This window comes from Panicum virgatum, chromosome 9N (assembly GCF_016808335.1).
Source record: "Panicum virgatum strain AP13 chromosome 9N, P.virgatum_v5, whole genome shotgun sequence".
Lineage (NCBI taxonomy): Eukaryota > Viridiplantae > Streptophyta > Magnoliopsida > Poales > Poaceae > Panicum > Panicum virgatum.
The window spans coordinates 59678661-59694013 of record NC_053153.1 but is presented as its reverse complement, the minus strand read 5'-3'; the positions used below and the strand labels follow the sequence as shown (position 1 = coordinate 59694013).

General features: G+C 45.1%; 2 protein-coding genes and 1 non-coding gene across 3 annotated transcripts; 1 reads left to right on the top strand and 2 right to left on the bottom strand.

Moving 5' to 3' along the window:
• Window positions 1–2596: 2596 nt before the first annotated feature.
• TRNAS-GCU lies at window positions 2597–2678 on the bottom strand. Its single transcript has one exon. It is a non-coding gene; the product is annotated as a tRNA-Ser (tRNA).
• Window positions 2679–2759: 81 nt separating this feature from the next.
• LOC120691803 (transcription initiation factor TFIID subunit 9-like) lies at window positions 2760–6973 on the top strand. Its single transcript, XM_039974995.1, has 2 exons — window positions 2760–3139; window positions 6347–6973. Exons 1-2 carry the CDS (start codon window positions 2816–2818, stop codon window positions 6707–6709), a joined length of 687 nt encoding a protein of 228 aa, XP_039830929.1. The 5' UTR covers window positions 2760–2815; the 3' UTR covers window positions 6710–6973.
• A 1529-nt stretch (window positions 6974–8502) lies between these two features.
• LOC120689193 (protein NODULATION SIGNALING PATHWAY 1-like) lies at window positions 8503–10074 on the bottom strand. Its single transcript, XM_039971511.1, has one exon. It carries the CDS (start codon window positions 10072–10074, stop codon window positions 8503–8505), a length of 1572 nt encoding a protein of 523 aa, XP_039827445.1.
• Between the last annotated feature and the right edge of the window lie 5279 nt (window positions 10075–15353).

Below are 15353 nucleotides of genomic sequence, written 5' to 3'. Positions count from 1 at the left end.
GTTCGGAAGAGCCTAGAGCTGAAATAGTTAGCAACTACCGAGAAGGCAAGCCCCGGACATAACCTATACTTCAAATTATTATCACTACTGTTATTTACTTGTGCATTTACAGTTCATAGGATTTGAATTGAAACCCTAGATGCATGATCCTAGGAACCTATGTACTGAACACTAGACCTGAGTTCAACTACTTGCTAAGCTTATAGGACCGGTAAAAGTCGAGTGATTGCCTGTCACTCGCGAGCTTTATAGGAATTGCTTGTTTACTTTCTGTTATCAATATAAGGACGACGGACGGGGTTGTGTTCAATATCATGACCTTATGTGAGACCCCGTCTGTGTTGATGAACTTGCTAAGGTCGCGGTGTGTGGTAGTGCCGGTTAAGTTTTTGAAAGTACTAGCCACATGCCGTAAATATGGTACGCGGCAAGCCTAGTAGCCGATTGGACCGAGGAGTGGATATACCTGACACTCTCTCTTAGAGATAGGTTTTATTTTATGTTGCGCAACACTACGACTTCTAGGGACAAGGGTGGACCGGGCACGGGTGGACCTTGGAGCCCTGTAGTCGGGGAGAGTGTTCATATCCACGAGCCGGAAAGAAAGGCAAACGGTTGTTTGGAAACGACCCGACGGTGTTCCAAACGTGTGTGTTAGGTTTTCCTTGCAAGGTTGAATTTCGATTCAGAATCGTCCGCCTCTCACGATGAAATGAGACTGCTTGATTGATCTGCCACACAGAGTAATAAGAGCAACAATAATATGATCAATCTTGATGTTTGCTTAGAAGTTCCACCATGATTGGATAGTAGTTGCTTACATAGAATGGTTAATCTACTAGAATCTTGAAAGCTAAAACTTGAAAGTAAGGACCTACTCTTTATTGTTTTTCAGCAAAGGTAAACCAGAGCCTTACAAAGCCTTGCATAGTCTAGCTAAGGTGGGCTACTTATACCCGTTGACGGTTAAGTCTTGCTGAGTATTAGAATACTCAGCCTTGCTGTTGAAACCCTTTTTTAGGTATGACTTTTGAGGATCAGATCGCTAGCTTAACCTATCCTTGCTCGTTGCCTCCTGGCTGGTCCGTAGAGTGGGATACGTCTTCGACCGGCAATGACTTTGACGAGTGATACCATGCTTGGGCTAGCCTGGTATCCTTTTTGCGACGTGTTGTAGCCGTCGTGTTTTATCTTCCGCTGTTTAAACCCTGAAGCTTTACACTTATGGTTTGTATAACTGTTTTACTTAAGTTGGTTTTGTAATAATCATTTGAGCCAGTTTGTAATCTTTATTATGCTTGTGTTGTAAAAATTGTGGTTGTAATATCTCTGGACTCGCCTTCGTGCGGGGTATGCTTGTTCGATCCGAGAATCGGTGGTTGTATCGGGACGTTACCCGACAGACCAAAAATTGTTCCGTTTGAAGTGCGTTTAAGCTAAAGTTGCCTTTATAGTGATGGCCTGCGCACTTGAGCCGGGATAATTTAGGCGGTTCTGCCACAGATACGAAGTAAACGGTGACTGCAAGGCAGCCACGCCAATTTGGTCGGTCCTCTCGCCTCCGGAGACCTTGTTGCGGAGAACCACTAGTTTACGGTCATACGGAGGAGTTTCGTACGGTCGATTTGGAGGGGACCCGATAATCACTGTCGGATCTCTACTTTCATGTCGAGTTGGAGTGCTTTGGTTCCCGCTTCGAGGTTTCATTGAGCTCTTGGTTCTTCATTCTCTCTCTGTTTGGGTTTGCACTTGGAGCTCGAGGGTGTGACGAAATTGAGCGACGAAGAAACAGCCGACGATCGTACATGTGATGCATTTGACGACGTAAAATTTTGAAATTACTTCGTTAGAACTTCATTCGACTTTGAACTTACACAACTCCAACCTTTGGTATCGCAGGATGTTGAGTTGAGCGGCTTGTTTCTAGACTCTTCTAGAACATCAATAACTCTGTTCGCTTGGCTTGCTAACCAATCAGTCAGCAGTGCTTTTCTCTCGTACCAAATCAGCACCAGCTACCAGCCAGCCAGCAGTACTGTTCTTTCATAACTATTCAGCACCAGCTAAGACCGATCATCTGTCGGGTCGGGTCGGGTTCGAGTCGGGTCACTTCGGGATTCAGGTCAAAAAATGTTGGCACATGCCCGGCTTATGACATGGTCGGGTCGAATCGGGTTCGAGTTGTCCCGCAATTTTGTGTGTAATTTTCGGGTTGGTTCGAATTTTTTTAGTTTTGAGTAAAATATTTCGACCCGTATCCAATCCGTCACTTGGTCGGGTCGGATTTTTTTTGGACGTGTCGGGTCAGGTGGCCCATGGTCAGATCTAGCACCAGCCACCAGCCACACCTAAGCGAGCAAAGTGAATGTAATTCAGTTTTAAGGGGTCTCCTGACAAGAGGCAAATATCAATAATATCCAACCATTTCCTCAAATAAGAAAATGCTGCATTTAGCGGTCATGATGTAGTGGAAGCCTTCTAAAAGAAATAGAGAAGTGTTATATTAGCATACGTTACAAATGTGAGAATAGCAATTTATTATATATGCTGAAGAGCAAGTGGACTGAAAGTAAATAGCAAAGCCAAAAAATTTATGCGACGCCTGAGAGATTCGAACTCTCGCGGGGAAACCCCATGTACTTAGCAGGCACACGCCTTAACCACTCGGCCAAAGCGTCGCTTGTGTACAATACTATTCCTCGTATTTATATATCATGATTGACGAACAATCTTCGGTATCAAACCTCCCTGACACGTGACACCCTCACCCCAGAAACGAAACGGCGAAACCCCACCAGGCACAGCCGCACCAACTATGGACGCCGGCGGCGCGCGTCCATCGGCACCGTCGGCCGCCGCCGCCGCTGCCGGGGCCGGGGCCGCCTCCGTCGCGGACGAGCCCCGGGACGCGCGGGTGGTGCGGGAGCTCCTGCGCTCGATGGGGCTCGGCGAGGGCGAGTACGAGCCCCGCGTCGTGCACCAGTTCCTGGACCTGGCCTACCGCTACGTCGGCGACGTGCTCGGGGACGCCCAGGTCTACGCCGACCACGCCGGGAAGGCCCAGATCGACGCCGACGACGTCCGTCTCGCCATCCAGGCCAAAGTCAATTTCTCCTTCTCGCAGCCGCCGCCGCGCGAGGTACCAAACCCACCCAAAATTCTACCCTCGCTGTACCCCAATTTCGGTAAATTGGTTGGATCCTCTGTTTAACCTTCTTCTTCCAGCGCATAATTGTTGCTCTCGCCTCTCGGCATGGACTCTGCTGTTACCACGGTTGAATCCACGAACCCTAGTTGTTGTGTTGCCCTTGTAGTTGCAGCTTAATTTTGAAGTAGTTGTATATCGGTAGATTAGTGGGCAAAGACTTGTGGCTTAAATGATGCTTTCTGCTTTTGTGAATATTACTGATATGATTTCCCTCCCTCACATCTCTCTAGTGTTGAATTTATATCTATTTAGTTTGGATGAAATCATGTGTTGTAATTTTATAAACTGGGCCCCCTCATTTTCATGGATAGACAGAAAATTTATGGTACAACATAGGTTCAGATATATGATCAGAAAGAAGATGTATGTACTTGAAGCCACATAGAACAGCCTAGTGTCATAAGAGAATTCAGAAATTCTACATGGAACCATAGAATCAACTATTACAATTGTTAAATTGTTCTATGAATGTGATAATTAAGGTTTTGAGAAATCTTCGTCCAGTCTAAAATAAACTATTTCTTTCCAATATAAGTTTTTCTTTAGGTATCGTTTGCCTGTTGATAAGGTTTCCTGTTCAGTAGTCATGTTAGTGGAAATGTACTTGTCATTCGTGCCCTGCATTGCGGAATATGGTAAATTTTCTGCTTCTGTATTTGCAACAATTTCAGTTACTAAAAAATACTGGCCTTACAAGTGGAGCATATTGGCTTGAAGTCCTTCAAATGAGAGAATGGCAACTGTTATGTAACATGCTAGATTAACTTAAATGATGCAGCTTAAGATGAACTGACCATACCTAGTAAATGTAAGTTCCCCATGTAAAGTTGAACTACTCGTAATCCTTTAAGAGGTATAGGTGCCTTTGCTGATTAATGCAAGCCATGATAACATAGTCCAGGACTAATTATAAGTTGACATATTCCCATCTGATGCATACCCATCCAATTGCATTCCTAAGTTTTGATTGATGTAGATGATGCCTTGATCAATAATCGGAGGAGTGAACCTTTATGATTAGTGCACACTTGTTTGAATGCTCAGTTGCATTAGAGTATTCTATTTCGTTTGTATTTCACATTTTCCTCTGTTCTTAATCAAAGGTTAACTTTTGTCTGTTGTGTATTCACTATGGTTGTTGAATTGCATCTTGATACAGGAAGATTATGATTAACTAAAAGTCTAAAATCATCTATCTTTTAATGATTGCCTCTGCATCCTTAAACACCATCAAACACTAATAATATGTAGTATATTCACTACGGTTTTTGAATTGCATCATGATACAGGAAGATTATGACTAACTGAAATCATGTACCTTTTAATGACCGCCTCTGCATCCTTAAACACCATCAAAGACTAATAATATGTAGAATACTAGAACTGTAATGGACTAGTATGCTTATCTTTTGGTTGGATTTGTAATTCTGCCTCTTGGTTTTTTCTTGTGTTCCCCAATCACACCATATGTATTATCTTCATCATAAATCTATGACAATTGAAAATGTTTTTTTTACCTTTTGTTCAGATTCTTTGAGGAAAAAAACATTGACTGACCAATTCCTTTTTTTATTTGTCAGTCCACTATCTAGGTAGATATCATAGAGCAATTTACTATAATATTGCCTGTCAAGAAGTTCCTATGAACCAACAAAATCTAGTACTTTTATCTGGCTATTCATTTAAAGTGGTATTATGGATATGAAAAATGTGTTTGAGGTACATAAAAAATTATACTATCTTTTTTAATGCATTTCTTGAATATTCATGATGTCACCATACATTTGATTTTTATTTTTTTTGCTAATGCATCTTAAATGGCATCACTGAAGTAAGGATACTTTATTGTCATGGGTTGAAAAGAAAGGAATCATGGAAAATATCGAACTAACATTTGAAGCGAGTAACTTAATTTCGTTCTTGCTTAGCTCATAATGAATACTCCCTCGAGTCAGGAATGTTTTGTGATCTGCATAGTCAACAATTCAGAACTTTGGCTAGCAGATTCATTATGTATATTTGGATTGTCCTTGAGAAGATGGTATGTGAGGATTTGTTTTTAAAATACTTTATTGCTATTATGATTTGCTGAATTCAATTGGTAGTAACAACAGAAAGTAGTGTTTGGTCAATTTTTTTTACAAGACAATCCCTTTACAAAGACAACTTGACCTTTAGGGAACAATCTCTAAATTTGGGAAAGAGTTCTCATCAGATACAGAGCAAGAAAAGTATAAACATCAACTGACAGCTGAACCCCAGCAATCAAAACAATCTTCTTGCCGTCAAATTTAACAAACACAAGCACTCTTTTTATCTGCCTAAAGTCAAATTTCTACTCTGTCCAGAAAATCAAATCATTGTTAGAGACATTCAAGTTGTCCTAATAGAAAATCCGGAGCACTTTGGTCGATCTTCAGACTTCCCATGGGTCATAAGATAGTACCTTGTTTCTATTTCTTGAAACGATAACCTTAAATGCCACATTATGTTAGTGGTACAAGTATCTTGGGGTATTAGATATGTTCATTTGCCTTGAAATAAGATGTGATGCTAATACACCACATTACATGGATCTCATTTGTTTTCTATTGTTCCTAGAACAGAGAAAGCCATTAATAAATCTAGTTGCGAGTCAAGCCTGTAGTTCTGATGTGATAGTCTTAACTTATTTCTCCTGTGTCTTTCTGTGTTACAAGAAGTGGCTGTTGGATGTTATAAATTGAGGGTTTTGATGTGTTAAACCAGATGGGTTGCTGGTAGTTCCCTTGGTCCTATTAAAGCCCTTCACACTGTAGTGCAGTCAAGATGAAGTAGTCTTCTGGTACCTGGCACTGTGTTAACAGGCTGCGCAAAGACTTTGTAATTCCTTTGCGATCTCGTAATGAGATTCAGATTCACCCGATCTGGAAAAGAATTGGAAGCCTACTAGTGTTGTGGTGAAACACTGGAACTCATGTTTTGGTGTTTCTTCTGTGATGAAAGCCTACTAGTATTGAATATTTTGACTATAGGGTTAGTATGAACCTTTTGTTGTTTCATTGGATTCCTGAGAAATTTATCTGGCCTAGTGTTATATGTAGAGTACATATGCATAACAGTGCTTTAGGCTAACAAGTGATTTTCTATTCTTGCTAGGTTCTCCTTGAGCTGGCACGCAACCGGAACAGAATCCCGCTGCCTAAGTCGATCGCTCCTCCTGGCTCAATTCCCCTGCCACCAGAACAGGACACACTGTTGGCTCAGAATTACCAACTCCTGCCACCATTGAAGCCGCCGCCTCAAGTTGAGGAGACGGAGGATGAAAACGAAGAAACCAACCCTAGTCTGACCCCAAACCCTGGAAATCCCAATCCAAACTACTCCCAGGATCAGAGAGGTAAGGAGCAACAGAACACTTCTCAGCATGGTCAGAGGGTTTCTTTCCAACTCAATGCTGTGGCTGCTGCCGCTGCTGCGAAGCGTCCTCGGATGTCCATTGACCAACTGAACATGGGCTAACCGTTTGTTGTCAATTGGATCGTAGCATCTCTTTTCTCTCTCTACTAGTCTGCTTGTTTTGAAATTAGTGTTACATTGGTATGTTCTTATTGAGTAGCCACGAGATGTGCAGAACAGCAAAAGCAGAAGTTTCGGCCTGCAAGCACGTCGCCCTTGGAAAGGAACTGTGCTAGTATTGTATGCTGTCCCTGGTTCACTACTCACTAGTCACTAGAGGTAAATTTCTACTGCAATGTTATCTGGGCCTGCATGCTCTTTGCATCACCGTTCTTCTAAGTAAAATCATCTCAAGATGGCAAATCCTCAGTATTGCACGCCATGTTATGACGGCATCAAATTGCGATTCTTATCAATGAACAAGAAAGAATAATTCTAGCACGAATTAGACATGCAAATCGAAATTATTTTACATTCACCCAGCAAATTGCAATTCTTATCGAATTTTCTTATCAAATTTTTGATTATTTATATAGAATAACCTGCCGGTGCTGCTATACTTTGCTACATGTGTTGTCACAGAGCATTGTTTATACTTCAATACTGTCCCTCATTTGTAGGCTCAATGCCTTAAATGTTAATTGCGTCCATCAGGATTCAACAAGACCTCTTTCGTTGGTATGCTGCATGCATGAATCATTATATGCTGCATAAATCGATCAGTTCATCCTAAAAGCTTAAACTTTTAAACAAGGTTGACTATAAACTCAAACTTTAATGTGTTATGTGTTAACTAGTGGTACGAACGAGATCAAATTATGCTTAGGTGGCAGCACCTGGGAGAGATCTTGAATGTTCCAAACAAGTCTTTGTTGTTCTGATCGAAGTGTGCAATCACAGAACTGTTTCTCCTTCTCCATGTACAGTACAACACGTGAGATTCCTGACTAGCTGAACTAGTGCAGTGTTTGGTCTTAACTATTAATCTGCCATTCTGATATTTGGGCTGTGTTTAGTTCCAGCACAAAAATTTTTTGCGTTGGAATCTTGCTAATTTGAAGTACTAAATGAAGTTTATTTATAATTTTTTTTGCACAGATGAGTTGTAAATCGCGAGACGAATCTAATGATGCTAATTAATTCATGATTAATCAATAATTAGCGGACGGTTACTGTAGCATCAATGTTGTGAATCATGGATTAAATAGGCTCATTAGATTCGTCTCACGATTTACAGCCCATCCATGCAAAAAGTTTTGTAAATAGGCTTCATTTAGTACTCTATGCATGTGTCGAAACATTCAATGTGATGTTTTTTTTTGTGTTTACGAGATTTATGGGTTGGGAACTGGGCCTTCGTCCTTGTATTATTGATCGCAATCGCATGAGACCAGACGGTTCTGTTCAGTGTATATGTACATGTAGCACTGACAGTTAATTAACAGCGATCTTGGTACTTGCACATGCTCTTGATTGGTACTCCTGCATGCATGCTTAACACGTTCTGAGCATACATGCATCTTGCTACTTGCTAAACTGGTGATACTTCAAGAATAATTACGCGTGCAGTGCATAGGGCAGAGAAATCAACAAAGGAATCAATCTGTACAAAAATGGCCACTGACAACTGCAGTAGCTTTCTTCTTCAGAACAAAGGCGAAAATGCTACACTGATTTCGCCGTCGCTTCCCGTACACCGCCGGCGGCCGGTGATGCCTGAGCCTGGCTCCGCCATGCAGGCGACATCAGCAACGTTCCCTTGCACCACCCACCCAGCCGCAGTGCGCGGCCGAGATCATCCGTCGTGCCGATGCCATCGCCATGGAAGCGCAGACCGACCGGCTCCAGAGGGTCAGTCAGCCGCTGCACGCCGGCCGCCACAGCGAGCAGAACGACACCGGTTGCCCTTTCCACCGCAGCGCCACCGCGCCGGCGGCGCCCGATGCCGACATCTCCCACCCGCCGTCGTACTTCCTCAGCAAGGACCTGGCCGACTCCACCGCCTCGCCCCCGAACGCCGCCTCCTCGAACCCGGCGGCCGCCATGCGCTCCCGCCACGCGTCCCTGCCCTCTCCCGCCGCGTCGGCCGTGACGGACGTGCCCGCCTCGGCCTCCAGCAGGCGCCTCTCCTCCCCGTCCCTCCCCTTGAACGCCGCGGACGTCGACTCCAGGAACCGCCACAGCAGCTCCAGCCTCGCCGTGAACTCGCCCGCCGCGGTGCCGTCGCCCCCGGCGTCGAGCTCCGAGAGCACCACCAGCTCCGGGTTGAGGCCCCGGACCTTGCTCAGGATGTCTGCCCGCTCGTCGGCGGCGGCGTGGCCGAGCCGGAACTGGAGGCAGACGACGAGCGCCTCGCCGGCCGCCGCGAAGCCGTGCACGGAGTCTAGGGAGCCTGCACGGCTGATGGCGAGATGCAGGTTGATGGACTTGGCGTACCGGAGGAGGTGCGGCGAGAAGTCGTAGCCCGGAGGCGAGGCCGAGAAGGGCGCAGGAGGGGTCGCCGTGGGGCCCGCGACGGTGAGGCGGACAGAGGGCGGCGCGCGCCCGCCGGGCAGGCGGGTCAGGGACTCGAGAAGCGTCGGCCACTGCACGCCGTGGGAGACCCCGAGGTCGACGACGTGGAGCGGCCGGGGCTCCGCCGCGCCGCGCGCCGCGGCCTGCGCGATGGCGGCGTTGGCCAGCGCGTTGGGGAGCGCGAACCACGGGCTCACCTCGTGGAACCTGATGAGCGACGCGCGGAACAGCCGCGGCTCGGCGCCCGCGAACGCCGGCGTGGGGCACTCGCAGGGCGGCACCCGCACGGACGCCGCGGCCGCCGTGCCCACGGCGGCGGGGAGCCTGCGGGACAGCGCGTGCAGCCCGTGCGCGACCAGGCGGTGGTTGGCGTCGCCGGAGAAGGAGGCGAGCTCGCCGAGCACGTAGAACAGGTGCTGCGCGCGCGACAGGTTGCCGGCCTCGACGGCGGCCGCGCACGGGTTCAGCAGCTGCTCCGCCCACCTCGTGTCCCGGTCGGATCCCGCTCCGCCGCCCTTGGAACCGCCCTTCTTGCCGCCGCCGGCACCTGGCCTGTCCTGCTCGGCGCGGCGGCGTTGATTGCTGACGCTATTGTTGGAAGCTTTGTGCGCCGGAGACTTGCGCTTCTTGGATGAAGTCTCCGAAGGCGACGACACCGGCGGATACGCGATGTTTGGGGACGCGTGCGCCAGGGGCGAGCTGGTCGTCGGCTGTGGCGCCGGCGGCGAGAGCGTCTGCGCCACGACGCTGCCAATGTCATCCTGCTGCGCCTCCGCGGGATTCGACCACCACCCATAGCCGCCGGCGATGTCTACATCTCCGGCGAGGAAGGAGATGGAGTCCTCGAGCCAGTCGAAGCCGTTGTTGCTCATGGCGGCGGCGAGCTCCGGGTGCTCCTGCTCGTGGCAACTCATGGGCTTCATGCATGCAAGCTTGCAAGAAGATATGTGCATGGAGCACTGAATTGTCTTGGATCTTTGCTTCCTAATCAGGCCTCGCGCGCCCTGATTTGTGGAGCTTAATCTAGGGGTTTATGAATTGGTTGGAGGTTAAGGGGGTGAGGAGCACAGATCAGTGGGCTTTGTTTACGCATTTGTGAGGTTATTTTAGGGTTCCGCCCTCGTGGAACTGACATATTCCCTGCGTTTTGGTAGCATACGGCTCTGGGGTAGTACACCCCAGCATATCTCTCGAGATTCTGCGCTTGCTGCAATTAACAAAAGGACCTTGGGATTCTTCTATTAACATAAGGCAAACTTTGATTGGCTTGAATTTGAACTTTGAACTCCAACTTGTGCTTCTGAATTGTTCATGCTTAGTAAGTACTAACAATGTAAATAAGGACATGAAAGAAATTTCCTTAGTGCTTCATGTTCTGATTCTTCTCCATTTCACCAAGTTTGACCTTTTGTAGGATCCATTCTAAAGCTTTTAGCTCCCTTGGGTCTTAAAAAGTTAAAAAGGTTTATAGTTTTGACTGAGATAGCTCAAGCCCCAAGATATATATACTATTTCACAACCCTTGAATCCTTGATTGGTTGGTTGTTCTGTGACGATTGTAAATTTGCATCTGTTGAGACATCAAAGCTGCTGGGAAGTATTGAGACCGCAATGCTTGCCAAGCAGTTTGGTGGCGTTGCTGCCGTCCCCATTGGATGGGAGCTCCACAAGGGCGGCTGTCACAGCATTTCGGTACAGGGATGACGAGTTTGGTTTGGAGGGCGACAGGAACGACCTCTAGTTGTTAGTTGGTATGCCTATGCTACTTGTTTCTTGGATCCATACTAAATCTCAAATGATTGGGATCCAAATGACACCATCACAGGTGCATGTGGCCTGCAGTGGGGACACCAGTCCCTGCACTGTAAAGGTTTATACTGCTTCTGCCTTCGGCGATCGCCCTTTCTTTAGTTCTTGATGACAGGCGGGATGAGCTCACTTTGGTCCATGGGTACTTCAGTTGATTCTCGCTGTATTCTTGTTGAGTATTGATAGGCCCAGAACCCCCAGAATTAAAGAATAATGCCCTTCTCAGAGCTGTGACTTGTAAGCTGGAAATTTCTGCTTTCGTCTGAATAGTTTTTGAAACGCAAGAGCGCTCATTTGATGTCTGAAATAAGAATAGCATTTATCTTCTAGTTGTTATGCAAATGGGAGTGCGCCGCGGCAAATGCAAATGCGCGCGTTTGAAGTGTTCAAAATAACTCTTGTTTGCCAGGAAAGGCCACGGCTGGACTGGACTCTTTCAGTGCTTGCAAAAGGTTACTGCAGGCTGATTGGCTCTTGTCAGAAGTACAAATAGCAGCGAGCTGGACAAGACTTTGTTTTCTTCAATACATACAGTCCACTAATACTTATTCAAGTGTGAAACTGTGCGGATGGTGATGATGAAATTGTCATCGAAGATGCACACAAGCAGTAGTGCTGTACTATTCAGACGGCAGCATGTCTTTTATAGTGATCCGTCCCAGACTTATCTTACTCCAAAGTCCAAATCCATCTGCCCTGTGTTTTTGACACACAGGATACCGTACTCGAAGACAGGAATTTCTTTGTTGTATTATGATGGATGCAATGATAGTTATTACTCTAAGCCAGCAATTTTATCCATACGCCTATGTTGACAGCCAAATTTGGCACCTGCTGAGGCCGACCGGTCTGACCGGTCTAGTCTGTACAGTCCGAGTAGAATTAGGTTTTTTTTGTAAAGAATCCTCATGTAATCCTACTCGTGAAGGAGTACGTCTTCCCCGGCCTATAAATATAAAGGCTAAGGCCGATTGAGGTAGGACCCAATCGAATCAATACAAAAATCGCATTACTTTTATTCTCTCAAACCCTAGCCTTTTCCAACCCTAGATTGCTTTCTTCCTTCGTCTCGACGGCGTTTGAAGACGTTCTGACTGGCCCACTTAACAAGGCTGGGATGTCACAGACGAGGAGCTTGTCAAGACCAACATGACGGTTAGCGGCGTAGGTGGAGGTGATCCCATTGGTGCCAAGGGAGTTGCGTCCATGGAGTTGACCGTTGGAAGTAAAACGCTTGCCACAGCCTTCTTCGTCTCGGAAGTGCAAGGTAACTTCATTTTAATACTTGGGCGTGATTGGATTCATGCCAATCAATGTGTTCCGTCTACCTTGCATCAATTTCTTATTCAGTGGATCGGTGATGAGGTTGAGATAGTGCCTGGTGACACTTCTTCCTTCATAGCTACCGCCGATTCCAATTCCATTGGTGCCAATGACAACGTCAAGTGCTTATCGGGCTTGGATCTGTCCGATTATGAGCTTATCAGTTGCACCAAGGAGGGTTTCGTTCTTGCAACTCTAAAGCCGATGGAAAATCGGCTAAATCACTTAATGCTGTAAAGATGAGTCCAGCAGGCGACTCAGGTGCAACCGGTCAGACCGGGTCCCACGACCGGTCAGACCAGTGGGTCAGACCAGTCAGACCGGTCCAACGCAGAGTGGCTCCAGCAACGCATTGAGCACTATCGGGCGCGTACGAACGATATGTGCGAAATTATTAAAGAATCAGAAGACATGGACAAGCTGGGCCAAAGTTTTACGTCGGCTGATCCTTTAGAAAAAGTAGATCTAGGTGATGGTACTATTCCTAGGCCGACTTTTGTAAACAAGAATTTATCGGTTGTGTTTAAAGCTGATTTGATAAAGTTATTAAAAGAATATATCGATTGTTTTGATTGGGAGTATTCTGAAATGCCGGGATTAAGTCGTGATCTCGTTGAACATTGCTTACCAATCAAAGCCGGTTTTAAACCTTATAAACAACCGGTTAGACGTTGCAATCCTAGTATTTATGACCGAATTAAAGAGGAGATTAATCGATTATTAGATGCTGGTTTTATTCGGTTTTGTCGTTATGCAGATTGGATCTCTAATATTGTGCCCGTTGAAAAGGAAGATTCGGGCAAGATTCGTGTTTGCATTGATTTTAGAGATCTCAATAAAGCTACTCCCAAGGATGAATATCCTATGTCTATAGCCGATATGCCAATTAATGAAGCATCGGGACATCGTGTTATTAGTTTTTTTAATGGTAACGCGGGTTATAATCAAATATTCATGGCCGAGGAAGATACGTCTAAAACGGCCTTTGTGTGTCCCAGATTTGTTGGTTTGTTTGAGTGGGTGGTTATGACTTTTGGCTTAAAGAATGCCGGTGCAATTTATCAGAGGGCTATGAATTTAATCTTCCATGATTTGCTTGGTGTTATCTTGGAAGTGTACATTGATGATATTGTTATTAAATCGTCCAGTTTGGATTCTCATTTAGCCGATTTAAGACTCGCTCTTGAAAGGATGCGGCGGTATGGTTTGAAGATGAATCCACTCAAATGTGCTTTTGGAATATCGGCGGGAAAATTTCTTAGTTTCATCATTCATGAGAAGGGCATAGAGATTGATTCTAAAAGAATGAAACTATGAGGAAATTTGAGGCTCCTACTTGCAAGAAAGACTTGCAAAAGTTTCTGAGCAAGGTAAATTATTTGAGGAGATTTATTTCTAATTTGTCCGGAAAGATTGATGCTTTTACTCCTATTCTTCGGTTAAAAAATGAAGCCGAGTTTACTTGGGGGGCAAAACAGCAAGAGGTATTTGAGAAAATTAAATATTATTTGTCTTCGCCGCCGGTTCTTAAAGCACCTAGGAGAGGTGTTCCTTTTAAACTTTGTATAGCGGCCGAAGATAAAGTTATTGGAGCTGTTTTGACTCAAGAGACCGAAGGAAAGGAGTATGTTGTTACTTATATAGACTGACGACTTATTGATGTGGAAACAAGGTATACTTTTATTGAAAAGTTGTGCTTGTCTTTATATCATGCTTGTACTAAATTGCGACACTATCTACTATCTAGTACATGCATAGTAGTATGTCAAACTGATGTGATAAAACATATGTTGCAAAAGCCGATTTTGAGTGGTAGAATCGGCAAGTGGGCATATGCTTTGATAGAATATGATTTGGCTTGTGAACCTTTGAAGTCTATGAAAGACCAAATTGTAGCGGATTTCATTGTTGAACATCATATTAATGATGAGCATGATTTAGAAGTCGGCCATATTTTTTGCACACCATGGAAGCTTTATTTTGATGGATCGGTTTGTGATGATGGGAGAGGAATTGGTGCTGTCCTTATATCTCCAAGTGGTGCTGTTTTTGAGTTCTCAAACCGATTAGAAGAATATTGCACAAATAACCAAGTTGAGTATGAAGCATTATTATTCGGCTTGGAAGTTTTACAATCCATGGGCGTGAAGCATGCTGAAGTTTTTGGTGATTCACTTCTCGTTGTGCAGCAAGTATCCAAGATATGCTAATGTTATAATGGTTCATTAAATGCATATCTTAATAAATGCCTCGAAATTATTTCTTCTTTTAATAAATTCGTAATAAGACATTTTCCAAGAGAAGAAAATGGATAGACTAACGCTCTGGCTCAGCAACTAAAGCTCTGGCTCAGCAAGCATCTGGTAATAATGTTAGAAAAGGAAAATTTAACATTAGAAAACCGATGCAGATGATAGCCGAGTTGCAGTTTCTGAACGAACCGGTCAAACCAGTTGACGTGACCGGTCTAACCGCCCAGACCGGTCCGGAGACCGGTCTAACCGATCAGACAGCAGAAAACACTGATTCGGCTATGAAAAAAACCGAAGATCAGGATTGGAGAGTTCCTATAATCTCCTATCTTAAAGATCCTGGTCGTGGTGCAGAGAGAAATATTCGGCGTACAGTGTTCAAGTGTATTTAATTGATGATGAGCTTTATCGTCGAACCACCGAAGATTTGCTTCTTAAGTGTTTGGACTCAGATCAGGCCAAGGTTGCTATGGGAGAAGTTCATGAAGGCATATGTGGTACTCATCAATCGGCTCCTAAAATGTAGTGGTTGCTTAGGAGAGCCGGTTTCTATTGGCCTTCCATGATTTCGGATTGTTTCAAGTATTATAAGGGATGTGAAGAATGTCAACGGTTTGGAGATTTGCAATTGGTACTTGCTGCATCGTTGCATTCTATCATTAAACCATGGCCATTCCGAGGTTGGGGTTGGATTTTATTGGACAAATTAATCCTCCATCTTCAAAGGGGCATCACTTTGTGTTGGTTGCTATGGATTATTTTACTAAGTGGACCGAAGCGGTTCCTTTGAAGAATATGACACATAGAGA